This window comes from Coenobita brevimanus, chromosome 68 (assembly GCF_032717465.1).
Source record: "Coenobita brevimanus isolate Jiangsu-jjx chromosome 68, ASM3271746v2, whole genome shotgun sequence".
NCBI lineage: Eukaryota > Metazoa > Arthropoda > Malacostraca > Decapoda > Coenobitidae > Coenobita > Coenobita brevimanus.
In genome coordinates this window covers 582,255-597,767 of record NC_137021.1, presented here as the reverse complement: position 1 = coordinate 597,767, position 15,513 = coordinate 582,255, and the positions used below count along the sequence as shown (strand labels likewise).

General features: G+C 42.8%; 1 protein-coding gene across 1 annotated transcript; it reads right to left on the bottom strand.

The window, feature by feature from the left end:
* Positions 1–1,627: 1,627 nt before the first annotated feature.
* LOC145405764 (myophilin-like) lies at positions 1,628–14,088 on the bottom strand. The gene is made up of 5 exons (XM_080276995.1): positions 14,072–14,088; positions 12,425–13,457; positions 7,640–7,749; positions 4,041–4,248; positions 1,628–3,551 (listed from the first exon to the last, which is right to left on the bottom strand). The coding sequence occupies exons 2-5, from the start codon at positions 12,506–12,508 to the stop codon at positions 3,366–3,368; spliced, it is 588 nt and encodes a 195-aa protein (XP_080133121.1). The 5' UTR covers positions 12,509–13,457; positions 14,072–14,088; the 3' UTR covers positions 1,628–3,365.
* Between the last annotated feature and the right edge of the window lie 1,425 nt (positions 14,089–15,513).

Here is a 15,513-nt window from a genome sequence, read left to right as displayed (position 1 = left end):
ATGACTTACAACAATAATTATTTCAATCCTCGCAACTAGCCCAGGTGTGCGTGAAAACTGCAATCTGGCACCACTGAGTATGTTGTTGTGGTCTTCCCTGAAGGCGCAGATACCGTGACGTCATACGTTTTCTTTTCAAGAATGGAGAGGACACTATGGAAGAATTATAATTCACTTTAACAAGTTCTTTGTATCGTAATAATACTAAATGCAGTCAACTGTGTACGACGCAGGCTGATCAGATCTTACAACCGTAGATGTCCCACATTATTGTCCATCAAAAAATAATGAAAGAAAAAGCAGGGAGTAAGGATGGAAGGGGGGGGGGAGATAGGAAACAGTGGAACATTTCTTAAAGTGATCGCTCAAGAATTATTTCTGGATTACGATAGTCTAATCTCGGGCCCTTCTACGCCCCAGGTTAAGTGGGGTGGTATGGTATTGGCTGTCCTTGTCTACCAACAGATAATAAACAGACTTATCTGTTATACAACTTCATTTTCTTTGTGCACTTTCATCACTGAAAATTATCATCATCCGCGAACTCTTGCATTTCCTTATCATTGCTTTGTTAAGGAAACCTTGGCCCGTATACCAAACAACAACGTATATATGTCATAGCTAGAGCTCAGACGCCTTATATCTTTTAAGTCATAATATGCCCTTTGAATGCAGTCTCATAATATTATGCTCTTTATATTTCCTCATTTCCCTATCCATCAATATCAAGATGTGGTAAAGGAAAAAGGATCTAACTACTCTGTATCCTACAGAAAATGAGCCGCATTATACCATTCACCACTCAGGCCTAACAAATTATCATATCTTCATACTCTGTATTTATATAGACCTGTGCACTGACTATACATCCTCCTTCATACGGTATCGTACATGCATTATCAGTTTTTGTTGTGGTTTTTCTATAATTTACAATATACATTTAATCCATGAACTCAGTAATCACATTATTAATCCATTAAGCCAGAAAACGAATGTTCTTATAATCTCCAGACTTTATTCTAATTAGAAGAGATTTTTTCGAACTGAAGGCGTTAAATAGATTTCATTAATACTTTCAGAGCAAATTATCTTCCCTAAATAAGGTAAAATTTTCTCCACAGTCATCTAATTACATCACGAGAGACGGGTTTCTGACGTATACTTCCTTCTCTCCGAATCTCAGAATACATGACATTATTTTTCCACTAGGCCTATCACTTTATCTCCTCACCCACTCAACTTTTAGCTCCACCTTTCGCTCACAAGCGTATACCTAATCATCTCAACTTTTTGGGGGGTGAGGGGGGGAATAACAGTTTCATTGTCTATGTGCCACTGTCAACTTTCTCAGACTCTTGAGAGGGTTAATAGTGACAGTACATACTCTCAGGGTTCTATGACTCACTATCGGTTCAGTATCATATGGTGTTAGCTGGAACAGAATGTTAGAACATCCTCGATCATGATAGCGTTAATAGCATGAAACAGTTAGGTCAGGAGTTTCTTATATAGCACGATAGCACCAGTCACTTAAGTCATAATATCCTCTGAAACTCTATCCTGTTATTACCTTAACTTTCTCCCACAAGAAGTATCATTACAGGGCAAACAGAGTAATAAGGCTGATGTACAGTTTATACAATGCTAACAAATGCTGACACGAACATTTTTTAAAGCTTATGGCTATTGATACTATCCACAGATCTCACAGCACTCGTGTATGGGTAAACTGAATAAAAAGTTGCATAAGTGAGGGTGAGTCGTGAGGGGATGAATAATGAATGGCTGAAATGAGACAGTGACAGCTTAACACTACAAAATATTCATTTGCCGTTTTCTCGTTGGTATTAAGACTTCGTTGCACATATTCTCTTGTGATTAATTTTGTATAATAAACTTCGATATTCTCTCTCTCTCTCTCTCTCTCTCTCTCTCTCTCTCTCTCTCTCTCCGAACGCAGCAGCCCTTACACATTATCTGAATTTTGTGCAAGGGATGTCACACTCACATCTGTTGTAATTGATATTTGTGGGGGCGTTTTTACCATGTGTCGTTGAGGACATATGGAAGAGCAACAAACAAAGCTATGTCAAATTTAGATTCACATACTATTCACTACAACAGCTGGGATCAAATTTTTCGACCACGCAGTCTCTAGCTCACCCAAGGCATCAGTAACTTTTGGAGGCCATTATGGTATCATCATCCAGACCTCTTTTCCCATCCTAAGGTGGGGTGAGGTAGGGTGCAGAGAACCAGGAAAAATTAACAGAAACTGATACTAACCACAGTTTGTCTGCATGAATGAGTCACGCTCCCATTCGTTCACCATTCATACCCCGAAATCCTGGCTCCACCTGATAAGTTAAAAACATTTCCCACGTAGCTTCACACTCACCTATACAACAGAGTCAAGTAGACGACTGCCAAGTTATAAAGGGGTGTCGGACCCTGGTCATGCACTCCTCCGCACAAAATTCATCCAGCCAGCTCGATCACTTGTCAGCTCCCTAACTTCGATCCAATACCTCTCCTTGTGACACACTCCTTTATCATATCAATCCACGTTCTTCTAGGTGTACTACGTCTCCTTCCACCTTCAGATTCGCTCAGATATTCCATTTTCAAGTAACAAGAAAGTGTGGTACTAATTCTCCAGAGCCCGACTGTTACTCTCTAAGATCCAGCTGCTGCTTTCAGCAAAGCATGAGTACAGGTTATGAAGCGCAATCCAGAGAAGACAAGGCAACAAATTATCTTACACTAGACATTAACAAAATAAATAACAGTGAGTAGAAATACCTACTCTATTTCTGTATTGATCATAGCATTCTACATATACTTAAGTTTCTAACACAGTAGGCAAAACTATTGAAATATATGTGATCTGCTTACTACTACGATTATGATTCTGTTTGTTTTACAGTGCAGCTTCTTTGCTTTCTCTTGCTATACAGTATGTCTTTGTGCAATATCTTTTCCTTCCCTATTCCTTTTTTCATCCTTCTCCTCTTCCTTTCATTATACATTGCGTATTTCTTGCAGTATCTCTCTCTCTCTCTCTCTCTCTCTCTCTCTCTCTCTCTCTCTCTCTCTCTCTCTCTCTCTCTTCTCCTTCTCCTCCTCCTCTTCCTCGGTTAGTTATATAGCCGGTCTCTCTGCTACCTCTTTACCTCCTCCTCTTCCTCTCTTCGTCCTCTTTCACTTTCTTTTATTATACAGTAGGCACATTTGCAGCTTCTCGCTCCCAGCCTCCTCTTCCTCTAGTTAGCCTATATGAAGCTTTCTACTTTTTCTCCTCCTTCCCCCTCACTTCCTCCCAGTCTCTTCTCTTCCTCCTCTCCGTCCTTCCTCTTCTTCCTCTCCTAGTTATACAGCGAGTGTTTCTGCGACTTCTTCTCATCATGCTTCTTCTCCGTCGTCAGCTGCGCCATAACATCCTTCGTATCCCTGTGTCCGGGAACATCCACCTTCTTCGGCTTCGCTTGCAGGAATGAGGGTTCGTCGCCAAGCTTTGGGGTGTCTGCAGGATGATTTGGGTCCTCGGCAACCTGGAATAAGCCATGATTAATGAGTAAATCAACACGTAATTGAATCACTAAATCCCTCAGCCCCATCCCATTCTCTCTTACTCTTATCGGCACTCCCTACATACCCAGTCACATCTATTCATCCGACCCCCTCTCCTTTCCCTCCACGTCCCCACCCATTCATCCCCAGTGCTTTCCTCCAACCATTTTTACTTTGTGTTTCCCGTCCAACCCTACACACTCAGTATCACCATTATAATCATCGTCATCATTATCACCATCGTATTCCCATTGCTATAAATGGTACAGAAGGATGTAGAAACGGGTACAGAAAACACAAAAGCAGGGAAACTACTTGATCCAAATCCCACCTATCCCCAGACTACCTTCACCCACCGATTTAGCCAAGGCGTGAATCTATCGATTGACCCTTGAGATGAAGGAGGAGCAGGTAAACAGAAAAGAAAGTAAGCCTCCCAAACAACATATTCCCACACTCCTTTCACCCACCAACTTAGCCAAAGCGAAGATGCATCGAGTGACCCTTGGGATGTGCCTCAAGTGAAGGAGATCCTCGAGGTGGAATAACTTGGCCTTAGGAACGCCGTATTTCTCCGCCTGCGCCAGGAAGTTACGAATGTTGGTCTGTTTGCTCTTGGCGCCCTCCCATGTGATGCTCTCCTCCGGTATGCAGCCAGGCACGATGCGGTTCATTAGCCTGGGGCGAGAGAAAGTGTGAGAGAGTGAGCAAGTGAGAGAGTTGGCTGTGAATGTGTACTGGTGCACTTTTGAAAGAAAGACTTGGATGTGCGAGAAGCAGTCGTTGAGAGAGAGTGTATGTGAAAGTGAAAGAGAAATTCTAATGCCAATGTGTGTTAGTGTGTGTGTGTGTGTGTGTGTGTGTGTGAGAGAGAGAGAGAGAGAGAGAGAGAGAGAGAGAGAGAGAGAGAGAGAGAGAGAGAGAAAATGCCAGACCTAGATATGACAGAGTGAACCCTTGAGAATGAGAGAGTGAAAAAGGGAGAGAATGAGAGTGAAAGACCTGAATGTTAATATTTGTCGCTGAGTTTATCTGAGAGAGACTGGGAGTGTGAAGAATATGTATGTGAGAGAATAGGTAAGAGATCAGGATGTGTGTGTGTGTGTGTGTGTGTGTGTGTGTGTGTGTGTGTGTGTGTGAGAGCACATCCACATCCTCCTCTCTCCTTGTTATCTCTCATATCCTCTTATCTCATCCTGTTATATTTCTCTGCCTTCAATCACTAATTTTTCTCTTACTCTCTTCTCCCTTACCACATTTTTCATTTACAGTACTTTCCTATCTGGGTATGGGTGTGGGTGTAAGTATGGGTGTCGTTGCAGGTGTGGGTGTGGGTGCTGGATGTAATTCACCGGGTCGGTCAGGATCACTTGATGGTCGTGATCGTCAGCTTTTTACCCTCCCGGAAGGGAGCTGAGAGCTCATATAGTCCGATCTAAGGGCAAGGCTGTGACCTTCACACACGCACACACCCGTCCCCTTGCTCAAGGGGGACAGTAACCACCCACTTCGTCAGTGAAACTTTTCGTAACCTGAGCGAGGCGCGAACTCCCGTCCACCAGTTGGCAAGCGGGAACGTTACCACTGCACCAGCGAGCGGTGTGTGTGTGTGTGTGTGTGTGTGTGTGTGTGTCAACGAACCTTGGTTATACATAAACATGCTACTAAAGTTAGGGCACAAATATAATGTAGTATGCTATGAAGTCAACTACACTCATAATAACGTCAGGATTCTTCTCCCCTATCGTGTCTCCGTTCTCTGCATCTGTCTGTCCTCTATCTGTCTGTCTGTCTGCTTGTCCCTTTATTGCAATTCACAAACAACTCTCAACTGTCCACAACTTCCTAGAATATCATAGCATCCTGCATTATACTACTTTTTTTCAGGGTAACTGGACTCAGATTTTCGTCCTTTTGCCCCTTATTTCACATGGGTCATTGGCAGAAAAGTGCAGCTCTACGGCTCCTCTTCAATGGCACCTTTTTGTGACTTACATGTTCTAGTATTAATCCATTGCTACAACTCAGTATTCAAGTTGGATAGATGGAAATTGTAGGCCAAGTCAGAGTACAGAATGAAGTCAAACAGCATACCTTTGGTGGGTGCAGTGGGAACAAGGCGACAGATTACAGACAGGAGGACAATGGCGGGAAAATCCAGCAAAATCTAACCACCAGCTTATGAAGTGACGTCAACAAAACTCGTGCCTCATAATTGGTTCAAACGCCAGTCCACTTTATCAATAAACACCTGTGGTTCTGTATTTCAACTTCACCTAACCCAAACCAACCTAATCACATCTAAACCGATTTATTTTAGCCCAGTCTTACCTAACCTATAAATATTTGCTCGAACTGAATTTCGCCTGACCTCGAATGTCCTAATCCAACCTAAATTAACCCAGCCTAATCTAACTTAACCTCACCTAACCCAGTCTAATTGTATTTAACCTCACAATCTCACGTAACCTCCACATACCTAACCTAACCAATTCTGGTGCAGCCTAACCGCATCTAACCCTACCTAATCCTACCCAGTCTCACTTAACCATACCATACCCGACCTAACCCAACCCAGTCAAGCCTAAAATGACCTACTCCAACCGAACCTAACCCAGCCTAACCCAACCAAACAAAACCCAACCCAAAACCTATCAAAACCGACGTATTCTAAAGGAATCTAACCTAATCCGTCTATATCTAGTCGAAATGAACCCAACCCAACCAAAAATTACCTAATCAGACCAAACCCTGCCCAAAGTGACCTAACCTAACTTTCGATCGGCTATAAATTCGCTTAAGAAATTTTGCTGCCTGAAAGTCTACGGATTTCAAATTCCAAGTTTCGCCTGTTCTCTGTACACGTACAAGTGTGTGTGTGTGTCTGGTAGTGGGATGCTGGTGGTGGGATGCTGGAGGGTTTGATAATGTTTGTGTTGTGACAGCTTTATGTGCCTAGTTACCTCCGCCAGTGAAGTTGAAGGAAGTTATGTATTCACCCGTGTCTGTGTCTGTCTATCTATCTGTCAATCTGTCTGTCGTTCTATTTGTCTATCTATATATCTGTCTGTCTGTCTTTCTATCTGTCTGTCTGTCTGTCTTTCTATCTGTCTGTCTGTCTGTCTGTCTTTCTATCTGTCTGTCTGTCTGTCTTTCTATCTGTCTATCTGTCTGTCTATGGCCAAGATATATCAAAAACTTGCTATCGGCTTTCAATGGAATCTTGTAGGTAGGTGGGCACTGGGTCAAGAGAGAGACTACTCGATTTTTCATTAGATTTTTTCACTATTACGCTTTTGGCTCAATAAAAAGGAAAGTGTTGCGTGGTTGTGGGTGTGGGTGTGTGTATGTGTGTTTGCGATGGTGTGGTTGTGGGTGTAGGTGTGGGTGTAGGTGTGGATGATGGTGTTAGGGTAGGTTTGGGTGTGGATGAAGTTGTGGCTGCGTGTGTATTTTATATAATACTAAATAAATTTGACAGTGCAAGGACATCAATTCCATTCTATTCCATTCCAACACATTCTGTAACGTTCTTGTATATTCTATGATCTTCTAGTTTGTTCTGTTCTATTACATTCTACTGCATTGTTATCATATATTTCTATCATTTCTATTCCATTTCATCCTTTTCTACTGGTCTAGTGAAATCTATTATATTCTATTACACTGTACTTTATTGTGTTGCATTGTTTTCTAGTCATTACATTACATTGTTTTCTAATACTTCCTATTCAACCGTATCGCATTCTACTTTATCTCTTCTATTCTGCTCTATTATATTTTATTTTTTCCACTACTGGAAAATTTTATTCAGTCAAGGCCAACGACCCCAGCGCGTGCAAGACCGTGTGTTCCCATTAGGTAAATTAGGAATGAGTGCCAGGGAAAAAGTTAGAGCAGATGAGAGAGAGAGAGAGAGAGAGAGAGAGAGGGGGGGGGAGATAAGATATAAGCAGCATAAAAGATAATACTGAGGTGTAATACTCAGAATAAATCGCTAAGAAAACGGTGCGACAAACCTCCTTATGACAAAGAGAATATCGTCCTTAAAATCATGGTTGGCACTCACTTGCACAGGATACACCCGTCCTTAAGGAAGAACTCGTAATCCACTCTGGCTGGCTCGTCGATCATGTTGTAAATCCATATCAAAACTTGGCTCTCCTTGATGTCGTCACGCTGGGGGGAAAATAGGGAAAATAGGGGAAATCAGTCTCATTTATGCGTCAGGCTGGGGAAAAATAGGGAAAAATGGGGAAAATCTCATTTATCCGTCACGCTGGGGAAAAATAGGGAAAAATGGGGAAAATCAGTCTCATTTATCCGTCACGCTAGGGGAAAATAAGGAAAAATGGGGAAAATTGCTCATTTATGCGTCAGGCTGGGGAAAAATTTGGAAAAATGGGTAAAATCAGTCTCATTTATCCGTCACGCTGGGGGAAAATGGGGAAAATCAGTTTCATTTATGTCACGCTGGAGAGAAATGGGGAAAATTGGGAAAATCAGGCTTATTTACGTGTCAGTAGGGAGATTCGTATAGCAATGGAATAGATTTCGTAGGATGCCTCTCTCGGTGATTTATTTTGTTTTTTATACATTTTTATTCTCTAGTACGCTACTGAGGCAAACTGTCTTCATTACTAATATATAAATAACAAGAATGAGAACATCAAGGTGCAATAAATATAATAAACTGAGGTACTGCTGAACCCTCCAATGCCACTTTTTTCTTCTGAGAACTAAATCAAAAATACACCGTATACCATTCTCTCTCTCTCTCTCTCTCTCTCTCTCTCTCTCTCTCTCTCTCTCTCTCCCTCTCTCTCATATTTTATACTCGGACGCACAGACTAAAATACCTCACGCGCGCCCAATTGCACACACATCTAGAAAGTTTTAATGTGCGTTAGAATTTCAACAATGTGTGCACCCACGCACGGATTCTTCTAAGTACACACACACACACACACACACACACACACACACACACGCAACAGGAGCCCAGGTGACAAAGAGTAAAACCGTGTCGCGTTGCTCACAAACAGCTGCAGTGCTGAGGTATTAACAGACGGGTTTGTGAGCACCACACTACAGTATTTTGTGTGTGTGTGTGTGTGTGTGTGTGTGTGTGTGTGTGTGTGTGTGTGTGTGTGTGTGTGTGTGTAGTCCCAGCCACAATCACCTACACGTCCCCTCTGACATCTACGAAGCAAATTCCTACATGTCTCCCACCTCCAAGTTCACTACACTCGCTTTGTTGGAGAGAGAGAGAGAGAGAGAGAGAGAGAGAGAGAGAGAGAGAGAGAGAGAGAGAGAGAGTCCTGTATAGTCGCTTGCCTGAGACTGTTTATATTGGCCTAGTGATAAAAACAGCAGCCCCTCCTCTTTGGCCCCCCTTGGACCCCCCTGGCAGATTCAGCGACCCCCTTCAGTGTTGTCCTAATCTTTTATCTCCACTGGCCAAGTTAAGATTAAGGAGGAAGCTTGATATTATCACTTTTCTTTCCATGGTGTCGTTTTCTTAAATAATAGTAATGACGACGACGACGAAGACGACGACGATGATGATGACGATAACAGCAACAGTAATAATATTCTCTCTCTCTCTCTCTCTCTCTCTCTCTCTCTCTCTCTCTTGTAGCTTTTATATCTTATAGTTTTTGTGAACTTTTCTGTTTCTTTTTCTTCCTTTTCGACATTTGAGAGAGAGAGAGAGAGAGAGAGAGAGAGAGTGGTGATAAAATACAAGCAGTGAGAGAGATGGTCGGCGTCCCTAGAGGGTTAATTTTGTCTTGTTTATACGGAAGCGAGGGAAGAGGTGAGGGAGGAGAGGGGAGATAGGTGAGAAGGATGAGGGAGGAGGGAAGGAGGAGGGAGAGGAGGGGGAGGGAAGGAGGAGGAAGAGGAGGGGGTGAGAAGGGAAGGGAGATGGGAGAGGAGGGGGAGGGAAGGAGGAGGAAGAGGAGGGGGAGAGAAGGGGAGGGGAGATGGGAGAGGAGGAGGTAGAAGGGAGGGAAGGGGAAGGGTGGTGAGAGAGGAGGAGGTGGGAGGGAAGGAGGGAGTGGAAGGGTAGGAAACGGGAAGGGATGGGAAGGGAGGGGAGGGGGAAGAGTGTGGGTGAGGATGGGAAAGAAAGGGGAAGGGAAGGGAAGGGACAGGAAGGGGGATATGGCGAGGAAGAGGAGCGGACGAGATGGGAAGTGAAAGGAGGTCAGGTAAGAGGAGGGTTGGGGTAAGAAATATAACAGATACCTTAATTTCTCAGACCACAAATACAATATGAAGCATACATTAGACTCAGGTTGTTGAATATTCAGTTTTGGCCTATCCACACACACCTATTATATGCCTACAGGTAGGACAATGCTGGTGACAATCATAAAATATGTTAATGCAAGGTGAAGAGAGGTGGGGTGAGGTTAAGGAGAAAAGGGAAGGGGAGAGGAAGGAGGAGGGGGAGAGGGAGTGAAAGGAAAGTGAGAAAGAATAAGGGGGTGAAGGAAGGAAAGTCTTAATAATTTATTACGACAGGCCAGTGTCACCCCCACATTACAAACAGTAATCTAGTTATGTAGTCTCGTTCCAAGACTATGAGCATTAAAAAAGATGATGATGATTGATGACTGAAGATGATGGTGATTGATGATGATGATGACTGATAATGATCATGATCATGATGATAATAATAATCATCATCATCATCATTATGATAATAACACACACCAACAGTAATGTTCATGACGTCTTGTAACAATGTTTATACTATAGTTCTTTCATCTTAATTTGGCCTTTTTTTTTGGGGGGGAGGGGAGGCAGCTTATTTCACGTACCCTCAGTGAAAAAAAAAAATGATACGGTCCTGCATCCTTTCTATAGCGCTTCTTCGTGACTAGCAACATATCCTAGTGCTAATCTATCAACAATCAAGGTGGAGAGATGGAGATTTTTGGCCAAGTTAAAGCAAAATGGCTGTAATATCAGAGCATCAACAAATCACTTCTCACCCAATCCTCACAAGCCTCCCACGTCCAATGTATACCCATGCACGTAACGCTGGGTGGGGGTGGATCACTCCCCCCGTAACAGGGAGTGGTGTTCCTCGCCCCTGTGTATCTCTTCCCCTTCAGGACCCAGGAATAGAACCCAGGGCTTTAGTAACATCTTTTCCCTAGCGATTTATTCTGAACTTGTATGATGGAGAGTTAGAAAGACAGATAGCCAGACAGACAGAGATAAGTAGATTGAGAGAGATGGGGGGAGGAGGCAGTAAAGAAGGCGTGGTGAGGGTGAGATGAAAAGTATTAATGGGAGTCTTGGAAGCGAGGAAATACTGAGAAGAATGATCTGGCACACACACACACACACACACACACACGCAAGAAGCTATTATACCTAAGTGGTTAAAAGAACGACGATTGACTTTTTTTCTTTCGTTCTTTTTCTTTTCTTTTCTTTTTCGTCCTTCGCGGTGGTTGCGTCTCATGAGGAATTCTTAATTTTGGGGTGAAATCTCGTGGCTCAAAAAAAGAGAACAAAAATAACTTTCTTCTTTCTAGCTGACTGCCAAGACAAGGCTGTAGAAACTGACAGAAAACATATGGTACAGAATCATAATACTGTAGGTGGTTCGTACACAGCATTCCATAAGTACTTAACTCATGTGACGGATCTTACACGTTGCAGGGATGATATAGTCTGCTGGTGTGTGTGTGTGTGTGTGTGTGTGTGTGTGTGTGTGTGTGTGTGTGTGTGTGTGTGTGTGTGTGTGTGTGTGTGTGTGTGTGCGGGACAGACATTGATAACGTTGGATAGGCCGTCCCCTGCAAACTCACGAAAAACTGCCGGACGGAGTGGACGAGGAGTGTCATATAATGGCAAGATAAGATATAAAGGGTTACCCTGCATTCATTCGGTATACTGATCTATCTTCGTTTCATCTTTTTTTTTTTTTTTTTTACTAATATAAGATTTGCGTCGTCTGAATAAATTGTCTGACGTACAGGTAGCAATGAATGGGTTCCCAGAGACAGATTTGGAAGCCGGGTAAAATTTGAATACTATATCATTTTTAATCTAACTTAGCCCAGGTTTTCGTCCCTTTGCAGCTTATTTCATGTAGCCCAATGACTGAAAAACAATGCTACGGCTCTAACATTCTATCCATTGCAATTCTTCATGACTAGCAGCACATTCCAGTGTTAACCCATTGTTACAACTTAGCATTCAGGATGGAAAGATGGCAATTTTAGGTCAAGTTAGAGTAAAATCAGTAAGGAGCTGATGAAAAGGACAGAGAAAAAATCGCCAATAAACAAAGCACTATAAACCGAAGGTATTTGGATTCAGCCCAACATCAGGAAATACGCGCCTTCCACTCGCCAACAAAATGCACATTGCGTTTGTCCCGTAAAATCCGGACTGGCTGCAAGAACGCCCTCGTGAATATCCAGACTATTTGTGAGCGGTGGAGACCAAGATGTTTACATATTTTTTGTACTGTAGATAATTTCAAATCATTAACGTATCCGTGTCTGTTTGTTTGTATCTATCTATACCTCACCATCTATTTATCTATCTATAGCCAGACACCTTAACCCCGAAAGGAGTGGCCACAGACGAATCATCTCCCTGTCAATCTCTCATATATCAGGTTGCCCTTTATCCTAGTAACATCCCCTCACTCAAATACCTCTCCACTGGCAAGAAGTGTGAAAAAAAACAAAAAAAAATCATCGCTTTATCTTCTCCCTATAGCTAAATCTGAAAACATGGTCACAAACGAATCGTCTCCTTGTCACCCTGTCCTCCGCCATCTAGCTGCCCTCTCTGCAACTCAGACTCCCCCTCTACTTACCATGTGATTTTCCAGGGTGTCGGGTTCTCCTTCACAATTGAGGTTGAGGTTGGGGTCCGCCATGCTGGGGCGCTTGTCGGGCATAGTGGAGCTGGAGTAGGGGTGGATCCGAGGGTGGAAGGGGCGGGTGGATGAGTGGAAGAGAGATGTACAACTTGTAGATATAGGTGGAAGGCAAGGGTGAATGGGTGGGGTGAGTTGTGGGAGAGTGGTGGAGGGAGTATGAACGAGGAGAGTGGATGAGTGGAAGAGACGGTGGAAGGGTGGTGGAAGATCTGGGTTGTGTGGTGAGGTAGCTATAGAGAAGTGGAAGGGATGGGTGAATTGGTGGAAGACAGATGTAAACAGTAGATTGAACGGTGGATAGCAGGAGAGTTTAGGTTGGGTGTGGAAGAGATGGACTGAAAAGGTGGGACAGGTGGATGAAGCAGACAAGTGGACAAGAGTGGAAAAGCGATGGATAAAATGGGTGGAATAAGCTAACAGAAGGTGGAAGACAGGCAGGGAGAAGGTGGCACAGACGTGGCCGACGAAGGGAGGGTGGAAAACTATTGAACAGTTGGATAGAAGTTAAAGATAGAGAGGCTGAGATGAACTGATCGAAAAATGAGGAAAACGGAGATTTTCTGAGATGGAAGAGAGGTTGTGCATGGAGAGGTGGGGAGGCTGTGGAGAAAAGAGTGAAAATCTGGTAAGGCTGGTGGAGGTGGAGGGTGAGAAAGTAAAAAGGATCTGGTGGATTTAGGGAGAAGACTTTAGGCTGTCAGGGTGGGAGTGGAGGGGTGTTGAAAGGAACGGTAGGTATAGCATAAATGGATAAATGAATGGACAAATTAGGAGGATGAGAGAGGGAGGGGGAATCTGGATGCTTAACACTTGCACCTGTTGCTGTAAATCTGTCTTTATCTAGTGATGGTAATACAAGTTAAACTGGGGCAGATCGAAATGTCCCGTCAACGTCACACACTCGGAACTGGTTTTCTGTTCTCAAAATGGAATATCACTATTTTCAACTGCACCTCTGACTTCTGCACTGAAAGTCCGAAATAACAACACATAAATAGAGTTTTTTGTCACCAAATAGAGTCGGTCACTTCTGTTATTAAATTGAGTTTGTCACTTTAAAAAAAGTATATATATATATATATATATATATATATATATATATATATATATATATATATATATATATGAAGTTCTCTTTCTTTCATCGGTAAAACCCTTATTGGATCATTTTTTCAATGACTTGCAAAATTTCGTAGCGTCACTTCCTAAGCGATTTAGTATATCCTTAGCACCTTGCCACCCTCTTGTAACATATCGACCCAATATATGTCGATATTAAAAAGACGTAAATAGCAAGCAAAAGGGTATTAAAATGCAAAATCAATCGCTAAGGAAGATGTGAAAGTATCGTATTATGAGTGGCTTTGGAAATATCTTAACACGCATTCCTTAGTGATTTATTCAGCACTTTCCATCTTCTTCTACGAATTTGGTGCAAACTATGTCGATATTAAAGCAATATAAAGGGCATAAAAATATACTGTCATAACGTAATATGCAAAATAAATCGCTAAGGAACAGGTGCTACGAAGCCTCCTGTGCAACTTAGTATGCGGGGATATGGCTGGACGTCATCTGTACTCGATCTCTTTGCCACGACGCCCAGCAACACAGTGAGACCTGGTGTGTACGTATGTTGGCTCTGGTGTGTGTGTGTGTGTGTGTGTGTGTGTGTGTGTGTGTGTGTGTGTGGTGGGTGGTGGTGGAAGGGGAGCCAGCTGGGTGTAAAATGCTAGAGACAAGAGCAGATCGCGCCAAATTTACCTCCAGAGCACCTCGGAGGCAGATTGAAATGATGGGTCTTGAGTGGGTTCATCTTTCGTTATCTGCATTTCCTTTGATTCGATTCTTACTTGGGATTACGCTGATTACTGGTTACTTCGGCGATTAACGGGGAATACGATCCTGGAGACAGACACCTTCATGTGGTGGCACCGATATAACTACGCAGCTCCACTGCCCGGTTATACAAGCGCCCCTCATTTCCCTCCCTGTTCCTCGAAAGCGGTATGATGGGCAGCCGAAAAAAAGGCAGTTTCAGACTACTACTACTACTACTGCTACTACTACTACTACTACTACTGCTACAACTACTACTGCTACTACCACTACTACAGGGAATCATGTTCACATATAACCAAATGATACATCCAGTCATACAAAAACATTTGATTAAGTCAATTAACAATTATCTTGCTTTTGGATAATTTTAAGGGTTCACCACTGGACACAAGTTTAACAGTCCTTTCCCTAAGGACCAACGTCCTCTTAAGTGTCTCATCTTCTCATCACATAAAAAGGAAAAAAAATCACCCACAATCAAATAGCTTCTGGTCTTCAATTTGATGTGCACGACTTGAAACCCGGGTACGGTGATCTTCAGTATCTCTTCTCTTAGCTCACCAGAAACAATCAGGCAGAACTGATTTAAACACCATCCAGATGCTTGCGTAATTCTCTGCGGTACGAGTGAGTGCAACAATGGGAGTGAATCATTCCGTGTCTCATACTTTCAGCATTAGTGGGATCGAGGTGGTACTTCATCTTGCAGTGGCGTTTCGTACTCTTAAAGGGTATTTGTTAAGGGGTGCGTGTGCCCCAAGGTAACAACCACTGCGTAAACCCTTTGATAGGTGCAGTTTTCCAAGTACATAAAATCGTCTGGTGTCAGCCTATTCCAGATACCTAGGCTTAAACATGACAACGAAAAGATTCCTCGAGATTCTTTGAACTTCTTGAATACCATGATTTTTTTTCTTTTCTAACAAATGTTTCTTCCAGACAATTTCACCTAACTTGGAAAGGTCTATAGTAGTGAATAGATTAATTAAATCTGTATCTAACCCCTCCAGTTGAAAAGTCTTCATTAAGCGGAATAAAGTTGTCTAAAAAAAGAATATGCTGAAAGGTGGTGGTGGTGGTGGTGGTGGTGGTGGCAGTAGTAGTAGTAGTAGTAGTGGTGGTGGTAGTAGTAGTAGTAGTAGTAGTAGTAGTAGTAGTAGCAGTAGTAGCTACATGTTCAT